The 17209-nt window shown below is 41.6% G+C and overlaps 2 protein-coding genes across 4 annotated transcripts in view; one reads left to right on the top strand and one right to left on the bottom strand.

Annotated features, from left to right (window-relative positions):
• LOC139754581 (regucalcin-like) overlaps window positions 1-17209 on the bottom strand; it is a 549227-nt gene that overhangs the window by 146472 nt on the left and 385546 nt on the right. The window lies entirely within an intron of this gene.
• Window positions 3747-17209, top strand: part of TM9SF3 (transmembrane 9 superfamily protein member 3) — a 55077-nt gene continuing 41614 nt past the window's right edge. Inside the window, exon 1 of the mRNA XM_071672693.1 lies at window positions 3747-3913. Coding sequence (XP_071528794.1) covers window positions 3839-3913 — 75 coding nt within the window. The 5' untranslated portion in view covers window positions 3747-3838. The remainder of the gene's footprint in view (window positions 3914-17209) is intronic.

Raw genomic sequence — 17209 nt, forward strand, 5'->3', positions numbered from 1 at the left:
GACTGGGGAGAGATGGAAGATTATTGGTGCTTATCCACCTAGTCATGAGAAGAAAGGTCATGAGGTGCAAGTTATTGGGAGCAGCTGAGTGAGTGTCAGCAGCTTTGATGCATGAGACCAGGTTTTGCTGATGGGTGATTTAAATGCGGTGAATAATATGGCAGTTGAGAGTATAATTGGTGTACATGGAGTATTCAGTGTTATGAACAGAAATGGTGAAGAGCTTGTGGATTTGTGTGCTGAAAAAAGACTGGTTTAAAAAGAGAGATATACATAAGTATAAGTAAGTGAGTAGGAGAGATGGTCAAAGGGCATTACTGGATTACGTGTTAACTGATAGGCATGCAAAAGACTTTTGGATGTGAATGTGCTGAGAGGGGAAGCTGTAGAGGTTTTCTGACCACTATCTTGTGGAGGCAAAGGTAAAGATCTGTATAGGTTTTCAAATAAGAGGGAATGTTGGGGAGAAAAGAGTGGTGAGAGTAAGTGAGCTTAGAAATACTTGTGTGAGGAAGTACCAAGAGAGATTGAGTATAGAATAGAAAAAGGCAAGAGCAAATGACATGAGGGGAGTGGGTGAGGAATGAGATACATTTAGGGAAGCAGTGATGGCTTATGCGAAAGATGCATGTGGTGTGAAAAAGGAGGGTAATGAGTGGTGGTATGAAGTAAAGTTGATAGTGAAAGAGAAAAGAAAGGTAACAGAATTAAGAAAGCTGAGTTACATTAAGAGAGAGGCCAAAAATTTGTCCATGAAAGAAAAGAGGAAGAAGTGATATGATCACAACCTGTAGGCTTTTAAACACGTTTTGAATAATGCAAGGATGGAACAAGAGACTAAAACGTAATAAACATACTGGAAAATATGTAATGAATTACTTTTATAGAAGTAGTGGATGACTGGAATAAATCAAGTATGAAAATTGTGAGTGCTGCTAACATAAAGAAGTGTAAGAAGTTTGATTGTCAAGAAAGTTGAAGAAATGAGGGCCCATGAATACAGGACCCCCATCTCATACATTGCAAGAAGGCAATCACACACTACTCAGCAGTGGTTTAAAAAGTGCCCATAATAATAGTCTCATCTGCCAGAGTGATAAGTGTGAGTGCATGCACAACCTAGTAAGCCATGAATGATGTGTATGCCCATTGGTGGATATCAGGATAGTGACAGTAATACTTAGAAAGATAACATGTACAGGGAGCGTGCCAAGGTTGGTATTACCAATGAAATTGGTGTACATTGACAAAATGATGAGTGAACTCTGGGTGATGGCGGGTGCTTAGAATAAAGGTGTAGCTAAAATGATGTGGGTTGCTAGAATGTGCGACTGCCATGGGTGGTATGGATGGCCATTGTGAGGAGTCGTCCCAAGAGAATGGTGATTTTAGTGCCTGAAGTATTAATATAGCAGTTAAGAGTGACGGTTGGGCTGCCAAACTGCTGTTTGTTTAGAATTATGAAACGGGTGACAAGTATGATAGCGGTAAGAATGCTAATGCAGGGGGAAAAAGCGAGTGTAGTTTGCCAAATTAACGGTGCAAGTGGACATAGAGATTATATAGACATTCAGAATGAAAGTGTAGGCTGCCAGAATTATGGTGTTTTGTGGACATAATTATGTTGCCAGGATGTGGGCGAAGGTGGATTGGACTTTGAATGGGTGGATAGAATGATGGTGTAGGTGAACAAAATGAAGGTGTACGTGGCCAGATCGATGGTTTGATTGGACAGAATGTTGATACAAGCGGAAAGGATGATTATGTAAGCGAATACCAAAGAGCTGTTGTGGGTGACAGTTCCTGAAGAAAGCAATGCATTAACAAGGCTACTGGAAGAACAGCACTTTAATGTTCACAGGTAAAACTGTACGAGGTAAATGATCGGTTTGATGCAGATTTGTGAACGTATTTGAAACATTCAGGCTCATCCTTTTGGAGATTTGATTGATTTTTGCCGCAACAGTGCCAATATATTAACACCCACCAACCCTGAGGACGATAGCGCAACTATTTTTCTTCATTTTGAGTCTTCCCAAAAAATTACAACTTCGGTTCGACCTTAAGGCTTGTGGGCGAAAGTGTATGAAGAGCAGGAAAGAAAACAACCAATACTAGAGGGCCCATTAAGGAGGGCTATTCAGGGGTCAGAAGAGCGGCAGGTTTCAATTTTTTCTCGAGCTCCAGTCTGAAACATTTGTCAGAAGATTAGGTGGACATCCTTCTGGTCTTTTGCACTCCTAGTCAGAAGCCTATTCAGCAACCTGCTGATCTTTCCCAGTAACCGCTCAGCGAAGGAAAACCCTTCTCAACAGTAGAACCGACATGCCTCAATGTCTGACCACATTAAGAGGTTACAGAAATTACACAGAGGGTACAGATATTCTTATCACTTTAGATATATTACCGTTACTAGAATGTAGAAACCTTAGTTGCTGTTGCAGCGTGGAAACATTAAGGAGAGCTGAATAACAATTTGTATTTGGTTAGTTATTTGGTCTTCAGCCATATTAATGACGTCTGATATTGCAATCTGTCGGACGATATCCAGTAGCTCTCTTATTAAACTGCCTCGCCCTTGACCTGGGAAACCACATTTTATAAAACGCCCTCGCCCATCTGAATGCCGAGTACACGCGGACCGCCTTTTGACAGTAATGGAACCCAGGGAACGGGCTGTCATTGACAAAAGCCCATGTATTGGCGAATCTTTACACACACGGCCAACAGTTTTTCATGTTTTTGATGATTGGGACGGGCAAGAATGAAAAGTTTAAGGGAAATTTGGTAGAATATGTGAAAACTATAAAAGTCAAGCACAGGTACTGCATGAAACAGCATGGACGTATGTCGTTTCAAAAAGTAAGGGGTACATTTAGATATAAAGTTATTGGTTTTCTAGTACATATATCTAAAGAACTGTACTAAAACAAATATAAAGTTATATCAATTTCGATCACGTACGAATCACTTTCTGAGAAAAGGTGATACCAAAAATAAGAAATATATAATGAGACGGGACATGCTATGAAACAAAACAACTGAAAGCTCATCAATAGTACACCTTGGTTCCCGACGTACAAAAAGTGTAAGGTACACGTATGCCGTAGAACAACTTAAATTTGCATCCATGACCTGTAGGATGAATCATTATGGTGATGAAAATGTCTCGAAAAAGATCCATACAACTTCGATAAAGGAAGAGTACACATTGCACTGCCTTAGCGTACATTTATCTTTGCGAATTTATAGTGATGATTTTTTATTGGCTTAATTACGACTGATATCTTTATCATGGAGCCTAATTTATATCACTGAAAGAAATGTTCAGGGTTCATATGTCACAGCTAAGGCGCGTCAGCAGCATTCTTGATTGACATTGAAATGTAGCTTGACAAAAGTGAAGTGTAAAGCAAGGGATATGAGTTTTGTTTGAAGAAAGATCTTGTGATTAATTTTAATGTCAGGCTGTGAAGGATAAAGTATTGTCTCAGTCAAACGTGCCGCAGGCTGGCCGTCATCTGATGTGTAGCCCATATGTATATCAATATTTTTGCCTTGATGCGCTCATTGTTCTATAGTTTCGAGACAATTGACTTACCTTGATACAATGATATATTAACCAATAAACAGATTTCATAAAATTGATAAATAACTTTTTTTTTATGTATGGGTAATTGATACATCCTTGTTGAATCTTCTCCGGAAATTTGTGTGGTGGAGGAGTTGTGTGCATGGATCAGCTGCTGCCATCTGTCGAGCTGACGTGGCGTGAGACGAAATGTGTGTGTGTAAACATTCCTGAACCAACACGGATTTTTAAACAAAACAAGCCAAAATGATATTTTGGAGGACTTTAATTTTCATCTGCAACTTATTGTTCGTCGTTGTAGGGGATGAACATACCCATACGGTGAGAATTGTAGCAGTTACAGGGCCGATAGAAGGTCAGTGCTCGGAGGGCAGGTTAGGGGACGTGGATCCCCCATACCGGTGTAAATATACCGTATTTCCCGATGATGTGGTCAGTTTACAGACATCATACACATCAAAGACATAATGTAGCCATATTTGAGAGAATGTAGGGATGTTGCAGGTGTTGGTGTTCAAAGATGACTGGTTTGTGAGATTGTTAAAGTCTGTTTTTCTGTATTATTTATTTTTTTTATTCAGGAAGATAGCATCTACCTTAGTATCAATAGTTAACAGGCATATATGATTGAAGTCCTGCATCTTGAAAAGCTCATCATGTGTGGTGTTGACAAATGAGTATATATTGTTTTTGGATAATGGAAAGATAGACCAATTTAGAGGAAAGAATAAAGGTTTAGATATTTTTGAAATACCTGAGGGACAAGTTATCATGTCTTAATGTCTTTATTGTCATTAGTTTATTATGTACTTGATGAATGTTGAGTGTATGGATGTGGTGCTTTGTATGTCAAAGCCCAGAAATTTGTCGAAATTAGCCGGAATGGACAAGACTGTCAGTGTGTACCATCCATATTACCTTGGATGTGTTATCATGAGTTAGTAGAACAATATTTGAAATAGAATGAATAAAGATTTTTGGTCAGACAAAGAAAGAATAATTTTTTTGTTCATTGTGCCTACACCAAATTGGTCTCAAACATCGATATACATATTAGGTAGTGAAATGATAAAAAATTACTTCTCATTAAGTGAACATCATAAAAGAATAAATAGACGCCAAAAAACAATAATGTATGCCTAATCGGGGATATATTTAAAACTTGTGGTGGTAACATGATGGTAAGACAGCAGGAAGTGCTAAAAGCGGCATGATGTTGCCATAGCTTCTCAGGCGGTGGTGTCACCTCATTTATGTAGTTTTTTGAACTTATGAACTTCATATGTGGATATAGCCACTTTGTTCCACATGTCTCTATTGCTTCTGAAGTTGTTTATATAGTTTCGTGATCTTGTTCCATCTGTATTACTATTTTGATTATAAATAAGTGATAATACAGTGGGTGATACTTTGTTTTTACATAGCTTACTTCAGTACATACAAAGAAAGTAGCACTTATGAGCCTCCGTGGTGTAATAGTATTACTGACCGTGATTCAGTATGTGATAGCTTGGGTTCGGACCTACTTAGGTTCAAATCCTAGATGTGGCAGTCAGCCTGCACCCATGCCTTTAGGGCTGGATGTTAGATGGGTAACTGGCTTAAGCAAGGGTGTGGGTGTTTGGTTATATATATATATATATAGAGAGGCATTTGGACGATTTTTGCAGGGAAAAAATGCAATTGAGTGGGAGATGTATAAAAGAAAGAGACAGGAGGTCAAGAGAAAGGTGCAAGATGTGAAAAAGAGGGCAAATGAGAGTTGGGGTGAGAGAGTATCATTAAATTTTAGGGAGAATAAAAAGATGTTCTGGAAGGAGGTAAATAAAGTGCGTAAGACAAGGGAGCAAATGGGAACTTCAGTGAAGGGCGCAAATGGGGAGGTGATAACAAGTAGTGGTGATGTGAGGAGATGGAGTGAGTATTTTGAAGGTTTGTTGAATGTGTTTGATGATAGAGTGGCAGATATAGGGTGTTTAGTTCGAGGTGGTGTGCAAAGTGAGAGGGTTAGGGAAAATGATTTGGTAAACAGAGAAGAGGTAGTAAAAGCTTTGCGGAAGATGAAAGCCGGCAAGGCAGCAGGTTTGGATGGTATTGCAGTGGAATTTATTAAAAAAGAGGGTGACTGTATTATTGACTGGTTGGTAAGGTTATTTAATGTATGTATGACTCATGGTGAGGTGCTTGAGGATTGGCGGAATGCGTGCATAGTGCCATTATACAAAGGCAAAGGGGATAAGAGTGAGTGCTCAAATTACAGAGGTATGAGTTTGTTGAGTATTCCCGGTAAATTATATGGGAGGGTATTGATTGAGAGGGTGAAGGCATGTACAGAGCATCAGATTGGGGAAGAGCAGTGTGGTTTTAGAAGTGATAGAGGATGTGGGGATCAGGTGTTGGCTTTGAAGAATATATGTGAGAAATACTTAGAAAAGCAAATGGATTTGTATGTAGCATTCATGGATCTGGAGAAGGCATATGATAGAGTTGATAGAGATGCTCTGTGGAAAGTATTAAGAATATATGGTGTGGGAGGCAAGTTGTTAGAAGCAGTGAAAAGTTTTTATCGAGGATGTAAGGCATGTGTACTTGTAGGAAGAGAGGAAAGTGATTGGTTCTCAGTGAATGTAGGTTTGCGGCAGGGGTGTGTGATGTCTTCCTGGTTGTTTAATTTGTTTATGGATGGGGTTGTTAGGGAGGTGAATGCAAGAGTTTTGGAAAGAGGGGCAAGTATGAAGTCTGTTGGGGATGAGAGAGCTTGGGAAGTGAGTCAGTTGTTGTTCGCTGATGATACAGCACTGGTGGCTGATTCATGTGAGAAACTGCAGAAGCTGGTGACTGAGTTTGGTAAAGTGTGTGAAAGAAGAAAGTTAAGAGTAAATGTGAATAAGAGCAAGGTTATTAGGTACAGTAGGGTTGAGGGTCAAGTCAATTGGGAGGTAAGTTTGAATGGAGCAAATCTGGAGGAAGTAAAGTGTTTTAGATATCTGGGAGTGGATCTGGCAGTGGATGGAACCATGGAAGCGGAAGTGGATCATAGGTTGGGGGAGGGGGCGAAAATCCTGGGAGCCTTGAAGAATGTGTGGAAGTCGAGAACATTATCTCGGAAAGCAAAAATGGGTATGTTTGAAGGAATAGTGGTTCCAACAATGTTGTATGGTTGCGAGGCGTGGGCTATGGATAGAGTTGTGTGCAGAAGGATGGATGTGCTGGAAATGAGATGTTTGAGGACAATGTGTGGTGTGAGGTGGTTTGATCGCGTAAGTAACGTAAGGGTAAGAGAGATGTGTGGAAATAAAAAGAGCGTGGTTGAGAGAGCAGAAGAGGGTGTTTTGAAATGGTTTGGGCACATAGAGAGAATGAGTGAGGAAAGATTGACCAAGAGGATATATGTGTCGGAGGTGGAGGGAACGAGGAGAAGTGGGAGACCAAATTGGAGGTGGAAAGATGGAGTGAAAAAGATTTTGTGTGATTGGGGCCTGAACATGCAGGAGGGTGAAAGGAGGGCAAGGAATAGAGTGAATTGGATCGATATGGTATACCGGGGTTGACGTGCTGTCAGTGGATTGAATCAGGGCATGTGAAGCGTCTGGGGTAAACCATGGAAAGCTGTGTAGGTATGTATATTTGCGTGTGTGGACATATGTATGTACATGTGTATGGGGGTGGGTTGGGCTATTTCTTTCGGCTGTTTCCTTGTGCTACCTCGCAAACGCAGGAGACAGCAACAAAGCAAAAAATATATATATATATATATATATATATATATATATATATATATATATTATTAAATTATTTCTTACATTTTTCATATGTATATATATGTATATGTGTATATGTGTGTATGTGTGTGTGTATGTATATGTATATATATATTATCCCTGGGGATAGGGGTGAAAGAATGCTTCCCATGCATTCCTTACGTGTCATAGAAGGCGACTAGAGGGGACGGGAGCGGGGGGCCAGAAATCCTCCCCTCTGTATTTTTTAACTTTCTAAAAAATGGGAAACAGAAGGAGCCACGCGGGGAGTGCTCATCCTCCTCGTAGACTCAGGTTGGGGTGTCTAAATGTGTGTGGATGTAACCAAGATGTGAAAAGAGGAGAGATAGGTAGTATGTTTGAGGAAAGGAACCTGGATGTTTTGGCTCTGAGTGAAACGAAGCTCAAGGGTAAAGGGGAAGAGTGGTTTGGGAATGTCTTGGGAGTAAAGTCAGGGGTTAGTGAGAGGACAAGAGCAAGGGAAGGAGTAGCAGTACTCCAGAAACAGGAGTTGTGGGAGTATGTGATAGAATGTAAGAAAGTAAATTCTCGATTAATATGGGTAAAACTGAAAGTTGATGGAGAGAGATGGGTGATTATTGGTGCATATGCACCTGGGCATGAGAAGAAAGATCATGAGAGGCAAGTGTTTTGGGAGCAGCTGAATGAGTGTGTTAGTGGTTTTGATGCACGCGACCAGGTTCTAGTGATGGGTGATTTGAATGCAAAGGTGAGTGATATGGCAGTTGAGGGAATAATTGGTATACATGGGATGTTCAGTGTTGTAAATGGAAATGGTGAAGAGCTTGTAGATTTATGTGCTGAAAAAGGACTGGTGATTGGGAATACCTGGTTTAAAAAGCGAGATATACATAAGTATACGTATGTAAGTAGGAGAGATGGCCAGAGAGCGTTATTGGATTACGTGTCAATTGACAGGCACGCGAAAGAGAGACTTGGATGTAAATGTGCTGAGAGGTGCAACTGGAGGGATGTCTGATCATTATCTTGTGGAGGCTAAGGTGGAGATTTGTATGGGTTTTCAGAAAAGAAGAGTGAATGTTGGGGTGAAGAGGGTGGTGAGAGTAAGTGAGCTTGGGAAGGAGAGTTGTGTGAGGAAGTACCAGGAGAGACTGAGTACAGAATGGAAAAAGGTGAGAACAATGGAAGTAAGGGGAGTGGGGGAGGAATGGGATGTATTTAGGGAATCAGTGATGGATTGCGCAAAAGATGCTTGTGGCATGAGAAGAGTGGGAGGTGGGTTGATTAGAAAGGGTAGTGAGTGGTGGGATGAAGAAGTAAGATTATTAGTGAAAGAGAAGAGAGAGGCATTTGGACGATTTTTGCAGGGAAAAAGTGCAGTTGAGTGGGAGATGTATAAAAGAAAGAGACAGGAGGTCAAGAGAAAGGTGCAAGAGGTGAAAAAGAGGGCAAATGAGAGTTGGGGTGAGAGAGTATCATTAAATTTTAGGGAGAATAAAAAGATGTTCTGGAAGGAGGTAAATGAAGTGCGTAAGACAAGGGAGCAAATGGGATCTTCAGTGAAGGGCGCTAATGGGAGGTGATAACAAGTAGTGGTGATGTGAGGAGATGGAGTGAGTATTTTGAAGGTTTGTTGAATATGTTTGATGATAGAGTGGCAGATATAGGGTGTCTTGGTCGAGGTGGTGTGCAAAGTGAGAGGGTTAGGGAAAATGATTTGGTAAACAGAGAAGAGGTAGTAAAAGCTTTGCGGAAGATGAAAGCCAGCAAGGCAGCAGGTTTGGATGGTATTGCAGAGGAATTTGTTAAAAAAGGGGGTGACTGTATCATGGACTGGTTGGTAAGGTTATTTAATGTATGTATGACTCATGGTGAGGTGCCTGAGGATTGGCGGAATGCGTGCATAGTGCCATTGTACAAAGGCAAAGGGGATAAGAGTGAGTGCTCAAATTACAGAGGTATAAGTTTGTTGAGTATTCCTGGTAAATTATATTGGAGGGTATTGATTGAGAGGGTGAAGGCATGTACAGAGCATCATATTGGGGAAGAGCAGTGTGGTTTCAGAAGTGGTAGAGGATGTGTGGATCAGGTGTTTGCTTTGAAGAATGTATGTGAGAAATACTTAGAAAAGCAAATGGATTTGTATGTAGCATTTATGGATCTGGAGAAGGCATATGATAGAGTTGATAGAGATGCTCTGTGGAAGGTATTAAGAATATATGATGTGGGTGGCAAGTTGTTAGAAGCAGTGAAAAGTTTTTATCGAGGACGTAAGGCATGTGTACGTGTAGGAAGAGAGGAAAGTGATTGGTTCTCAGTGAATGTAGGTTTGCGGCAGGGGTTGTGATGTCTCCATGGTTGTTTAATTTGTTTATGGATGGGGTTGTTAGGGAGGTGAATGCAAGAGTTTTGGAAAGAGGGGCAAAAATGAAGTCTGTTGTGGATGAGAGAGCTTGGGAAGTGAGTCAGTTGTTGTTCGCTGATGATACAGCGCTGGTGGCTGATTCATGTGAGAAACTGCAGAAGCTGGTGACTGAGTTTGGTAAAGTGTGTGAAAGAAGAAAGTCAAGAGTAAATGTGAATAAGAGCAAGGTTATTAGGTACAGTAGGGTTGAGGGTCAAGTCAGTTGAGAGGTAAGTTTGAATGGAGAAAAACTGGAGGAAGTAAAGTGTTTTAGATATCTGGGAGTGGATCTGGCAGCGGATGGAACCATGGAAGCAGAAGTGAATCATAGGGTGGGGGAGGGGGCGAAAATCCTGGGAGCCTTGAAGAATGTGTGGAAGTCGAGAACATTATCTCAGAAAGCAAAAATGGGTATGTTTGAAGGAATAGTGGTTCCAACAATGTTGTATAGTTGCGAGGCGTGGGCTATGGATAGAGTTGTGCGGAGGAGGGTGGATGTGCTGGAAATGAGATGTTTGAGGACAATGTGTGGTGTGAGGTGGTTTGATCGAGTAAGTAATGTAAGGGTAAGAGAGATGTGTGGAAATAAAAAGAGCATGGTTGATAGAGCAGAAGAGGGTGTTTTGAAATGGTTTGGGCACATGGAGAGAATGAGTGAGGAAAGATTGACCAAGAGGATATATGTGTCGGAGGTGGAGGGAACGAGGAGAAGTGGGAGACCAAATTGGAGGTGAAAAGATGGAGTGAAACAGATTTTGAGTGATCGGGGCTTGAACATGCAGGAGGGTGAAAGGCGGGCAAGGAATAGAGTGAATTGGATCGATGTGGTATACTGGGGTTGACGTGCTGTCAGTGGATTGAATCAGGGCATGTGAAGCAATTGGGGTAAACCATGGAAAGCTGTGTGGAGCCTGGATGTGGAAAGGGAGCTGTGGTTTCGGGCATTATTGCATGACAGCTAGAGACTGAGTGTGAACGAATGAATCCTTTGTTGTCTTTTCCTAGCGCTACCCTGCACACATGAGGGGGGAGGGGGATGGTATTCCATGTGTGGCGGGGTGGCGAATTGTGTGCATGGGTATATATGTATGTGTCTGTGTGTGTATATATATGTGTACATTGAGATGTATAGGTATGTATATTTGCGTGTGTGGACGTGTGTGTATATACATGTGTATAGGGGTGGGTCGGGCCATTTTTTTCGTCTGTTTCCTTGCGCTACCGCGCAAACGCGGGAGACAGCGACAAAGCAAAATAAATATAAATAAATAAATATATATATGTATATATATATATATATATCAATTGATTGATTGAGAGGGTGAAGGCATGTACAGAGCATCAGATTGGGGAAGAGCAGTGTGGTTTCAGAAGTGGTAGAGGATGTGTGGATCAGGTGTTTGCTTTGAAGAATGTATGTGAGAAATACTTAGAAAAGCAAATGGATTTGTATGTAGCATTTATGGATCTGGAGAAGGCATATGATAGAGTTGATAGAGATGCTCTGTGGAAGGTATTAAGAATATATGGTGTGGGAGGCAAGTTGTTAGAAGCAGTGAAAAGTTTTTATCGAGGATGTAAGGCATGTGTACGTGTAGGAAGAGAGGAAAGTGATTGGTTCTCAGTGAATTTAGGTTTGGGGCAGGGGTGTGTGATGTCTCCATGGTTGTTTAATTTATTCATGGATGGGGTTGTTAGGGAGGTGAATGCAAGAGTTTTGGAAAGAGGGGCAAGTATGAAGTCTGTTGGGGATGAGAGAGCTTGGGAAGTGAGTCAGTTGTTGTTCGCTGATGATACAGCGCTGGTGGCTGATTCATGTGAGAAACTGCAGAAGCTGGTGACTGAGTTTGGTAAAGTATGTGAAAGAAGAAAGTTAAGAGTAAATGTGAATAAGAGCAAGGTTATTAGGTACAGTAGGGTTGAGGGTCAATTCAATTGGGAGGTGAGTTTGAATGGAGAAAAACTGGAGGAAGTGAAGTGTTTTAGATATCTGGGAGTGGATCTGGCAGCGGATGGAACCATGGAAGCGGAAGTGGATCATAGGGTGGGGGAGGGGCGAAAATTCTGGGAGCCTTGAAGAATGTGTGGAAGTCGAGAACATTATCTCGGAAAGCAAAAATGGGTATGTTTGAAGGAATAGTGGTTCCAACAATGTTTTATGGTTGCGAGGCGTGGACTATGGATAGAGTTGTGCGCAGGAGGATGGATGTGCTGGAAATGAGATGTTTGAGGACAATGTGTGGTGTGAGGTGGTTTGATCGAGTAAGTAACGTAAGGGTAAGAGAGATGTGTGGAAATAAAAAGAGCGTGGTTGAGAGAGCAGAAGAGTGTGTTTTGAAGTGGTTTGGGCACATGGAGAGAATGAGTGAGGAAAGATTGACCAAGAGGATATATGTGTCGGAGGTGGAGGGAACGAGGAGAAGAGGGAGACCATATTGGAGGTGGAAAGATGGAGTGAAAAAGATTTTGTGTGATCGGGGCCTGAACATGCAGGAGGGTGAAAGGAGGGCAAGGAATAGAGTGAATTGGAGCGATGTGGTAAACCGGGGTTGACGTGCTGTCAGTGGATTGAATCAAGGCATGTGAAGCGTCTGGGGTAAACCATGGAAAGCTGTGTAGGTATGTATATTTGCGTGTGTGGACGTATGTATATACATGTGTATGGGGGGGGGGTTGGGCCATTTCTTTCGTCTGTTTCCTTGCGCTACCTCGCAAACGCGGGAGACAGCGACGAAGTATAATAAAAAATAAAAAAAATATATATATATATATATATATATATATATATATATATATATATATATTTTTTTTTCCATACTATTCGCCATTTCCCGCGATAGGGAGGTAGCGTTAAGAACAGAGGACTGGGCCTTTGAGGGAATACCCTCATCTTGCCCCCTTCCCTGTTCCTTCTTTTGGGAAAAAAAAAAAAAAAAAAAACGAGAGGGGGAGGATTTCCAGCCCCCCGCTCCCTTCCCTTTTATTCACCTTCTACGACACACAAGGAATGCGTGGGAAGTATTCTTTCTCTCCTATCCCCAGGGATAATATATATATATATATATATATATATATATATATATATATTTTTTTTTATTATACTTTGTCGGTCTCCCGCGTTTGCGAGGTAGCGCAAGGAAACAGACGAAAGAAATGACCCAACCCCCCCCACCATACACATGTATATACATACGTCAACACACGCAAATATACATACCTACACAGCTTTCCATGGTTTACCCCAGACGCTTCACATGCCCCGATTCAATCCACTGACAGCACGTCAACCCCGGTATACCACATCGCTCCAATTCACTCTATTCCTTGCCCTCCTTTCACCCTCCTGCATGTTCAGGCCCCGAACACACAAAATCTTTTTCACTCCATCTTTCCACCTCCAATTTGGTCTCCCTCTTCTCCTCGTTCCCTCCACCTCCGACACATATATCCTCTTGGTCAATCTTTCCTCACTCATTCTCTCCATGTGCCCAAACCACTTCAAAACACCCTCTCCTGCTCTCTCAACCACGCTCTTTTTATTTCCACACATCTCTCTTACCCTTACGTTACTCACTCGATCAAACCACCTCACACCACACATTGTCCTCAAACATCTCATTTCCAGCACATCCATCCTCCTGCGCACAACTCTATCCATAGCCCACGCCTCGCAACCATACAACATTGTTGGAACCACTATTCCTTCAAACATACCCATTTTTGCTTTCCGAGATAATGTTCTCGACTTCCACACATTCTTCAAGGCCCCCAGAATTTTCGCCCCCTCCCCCACCCTATGATCCACTTCCGCTTCCATGGTTCCATCCGCTGCCAGATCCACTCCCAGATATCTAAAACACTTCACTTCCTCCAGTTTTTCTCCATTCAAACTCACCTCCCAATTGACTTGACCCTCAACCCTACTGTACCTAATAACCTTGCTCTTATTCACATTTACTCTTAACTTTCTTCTTCCACACACTTTACCAAACTCAGTCACCAGCTTCTGCAGTTTCTCACATGAATCAGCCACCAGCGCTGTATCATCAGCGAACAACAACTGACTCACTTCCCAAGCTCTCTCATCCCCAACAGACTTCATACTTGCCCCTCTTTCCAAAACTCTTGCATTTACCTCCCTAACAACCCCATCCATAAACAAATTAAACAACCATGCAGACATCACACACCCCTGCCGCAAACCTACATTCACTGAGAACCAATTACTTTCCTCTCTTCCTACACGTACACATGCCTTACATCCTCGATAAAAACTTTTCACTGCTTCTAACAACTTTCCTTCCACACCATATATTCTTAATACCTTCCACAGAGCATCTCTATCAACTCTAACATATGCCTTCTCCAGATCCATAAATGCTACATACAAATCCATTTGCTTTTCTAAGTATTTCTCACATACATTCTTCAAAGCAAACACCTGATCCACACATCCTCTACCACTTCTGAAACCACACTGCTCTTTCCCAATCTGATGCTCTGTACATGCCTTCACCCTCTCAATCAATACCCTCCCATATAATTTACCAGGAATACTCAACAAACTCATACCTCTGTAATTTGAGCACTCACTCTTATCCCCTTTGCCTTTGTACAATGGCACTATGCACGCATTCCGCCAATCCTCAGGCACCTCACCATGAGTCATACATACATTAAATAACCTTACCAACCAGTCAACAATACAGTCACCCCCTTTTGTGATAAATTCCACTGCAATACCATCCAAACCTGCTGCCTTGCCGGCTTTCATCTTCCGCAAAGCTTTCACTACCTCTTCTCTGTTTACCAAATCATTTTCCCTAACCCTCTCACTTTGCACACCACCTCGACCAAAACACCCTATATCTGCCACTCTATCATCAAACACATTCAACAAACCTTCAAAATACTCACTCCATCTCCTTCTCACATCACCACTACTTGTTATCACCTCCCCATTTGCGCCCTTCACTGAAGTTCCCATTTGCTCCCTTGTCTTACGCACTTTATTTACCTCCTTCCAGAACATCTTTTTATTCTCCCTAAAATTTAATGATACTCTCTCACCCCAACTCTCATTTGCCCTTTTTTTCACCTCTTGCACCTTTCTCTTGACCTCCTGTCTCTTTCTTTTATACATCTCCCACTCAATTGCATTTTTTCCCTGCAAAAATCGTCCAAATATATATATATATATATATATATATATATATATATATATATATATATATATATATATATATATATATATATATTATACTTATCCCTGGGGATAGGGGAGAAAGAATACTTCCCACGCATTCCTCACGTGTCATAGAAGGCGACTAAAGGGGATGGGAGCAGGGGGCCAGAAACCTTCCCCTCCTTGTATTTTGACTTTCTAAAAGGGGAAACAGAAGGAGTCATGTGGGCAGTGCTCATCCTCCTCGAAGGCTCAGATTGGGGTGTCTAAATTTGTGTGGATGTAACCAAGATGAGAAAAAAGGAGAGGTAGGTAGTATGTTTGAGGAAAGGAACCTGGATGTTTTGGCTCTGCGTGAAAGGAAGCTCAAGGGTAAAGGGGAAGAATGGTTTGGGAATGTCGTGGGAGTAAAGTTAGGGGTTAGTGAGAGGACAAGAGTAAGGGAAGTAGTAGTAGTACTCCTGAAGCAGGAGTTGTGGGAGTATGTGGTAGTGTAAGAAAGTAAATTCTGGATTGATATGGGTAAAACTGAAAGTTGATGGAGAGAGATGGGTGATTATTGGTGCATATGCACCTGGGCATGAGAAGAAAGATAATGAGAGGCAAGTGTTTTAAGAGCAGCTGAATGAGTGTGTTAGTGGTTTTGATGCACAAGACTGGTTATAGTGATGGGTGATTTGAATGCAAAGATGAGTAATGTGGCAGTTGAGGGAATAATTGGTATACATGGGGTGTTCAGTGTTGTAAATGGAAATGGTGAAGAGCTTGTAGATTTATGTTCTGAAAAAGGACTGGTGATTGGGAATACCTGGTTTAAAAAGATATACATAAGTATACGTATGTAAATAGGAGAAATGGCCAGAGAGCGTTATTGGATTGCGTGTTAATTGATAGGCGCACGAAAGAGACTTTTGGATGTTAATGTGCTGAGAGGTGCAACTGGAGGGATGTCTGATCATTATCTTGTGGAGGCGAAGGTGAAGACTTGCAGGGGTTTTCAGAAAAGAAGAGAGAATGTTGGGGTGAAGAGAGTGGTGAGTGTAAGTGAGCTTGGGAAGGAGATTTGTGTGAGGAAGTACCAGGAGAGACTGAGTACAGAATGGAAAAAGGTGAGAACAAAGGAGGCAAGGTGAGTGGGGGAGGAATGGGATGTATTTAGGGAAGCAGTGATGGGTTGCGCAAAAGATGCTTGTGGCATGAGAAGCGTGGGAGGTGGGTTGATTAGAAAGGATAGTGAGTGGTGGGATGAAGAAGTAAGATTATTAGTGAAAGAGAAGAGAGAGGCATTTGGACGATTTTTGCAGGGAAAAAATGCAAATGAGTGGGAGATGTATAAAGAAAGAGACAGGAGACATAAAGAAAGAGGCAGGAGGTCAAGAGAAAGGTGCAAGAGGTGAAAAAGAGGGCAAATGAGAGTTGGAGTGAGAGAGTATCATTAAATTTTAGGGAGAATAAAAAGATGTTTTGGAAGGAGGTAAATAAAGTGCGTAAGACAAGGGAGCAAATGGGAACTTCAGTGAAGGGGGCTAATGGGGAGGTGATAACAAGTAGTGGTGATGTGAGAAGGAGATGGAGTGAGTATTTTGAAGGTTTGTTGAATGTGTTTGATGATAGAGTGGCAGATATAGGGTGTTTTGGTCGAGTTGGTGTGCAAAGTTAGAGGGTTAGGGAAAATGATTTGGTAAACATAGAAGAGGTAGTAAAAGCTTTGTGGAAGATGAAAGCCGGCAGGGCAGCAGGTTTGGATGGTATTGCAGTGGAATTTATTAAAAAAGGGGGTGACTGTATTGTTGACTGGTTGGTAACGTTATTTAATGTATGTATGATTCATGGTGAGGTGCCTGAGGATTGGCGGAATGCGTGCATAGTGCCATTGTACAAAGGCAAAGGGGATAAGAGTGAGTGCTCAAATTACAGAGGTATAAGTTTGTTGAGTATTCCTGGTAAATTATATGGGAGGGTATTGATTGAGAGGGTGAAGGCATGTACAGAGCATCAGATTGGGGAAGAGCAGTGTGGTTTCAGAAGTTGTAGAGGATGTGTGGATCAGGTGTTTGCTTTGAAGAATGTATGTGAGATATGCTTAGAAAAGCAAATGGATTTGTATGTAGCATTTATGGATCTGGAGAAGGCATATGATAGAGTTGATAGAGATGCTCTGTGGAAGGTATAAAAATATATGGTGTGGGAGGCAAGTTGTTAGAAGCAGTGAAAAGTTTTTATCGAGGATGTAAGGCATGTGTACGTGTAAGAAGAGAGGAAAGTGATTGGTTCTCAGTGAATGT

Source organism: Panulirus ornatus, chromosome 17 (assembly GCF_036320965.1).
Source record: "Panulirus ornatus isolate Po-2019 chromosome 17, ASM3632096v1, whole genome shotgun sequence".
Classification (NCBI taxonomy): Eukaryota; Metazoa; Arthropoda; class Malacostraca; order Decapoda; family Palinuridae; genus Panulirus; species Panulirus ornatus.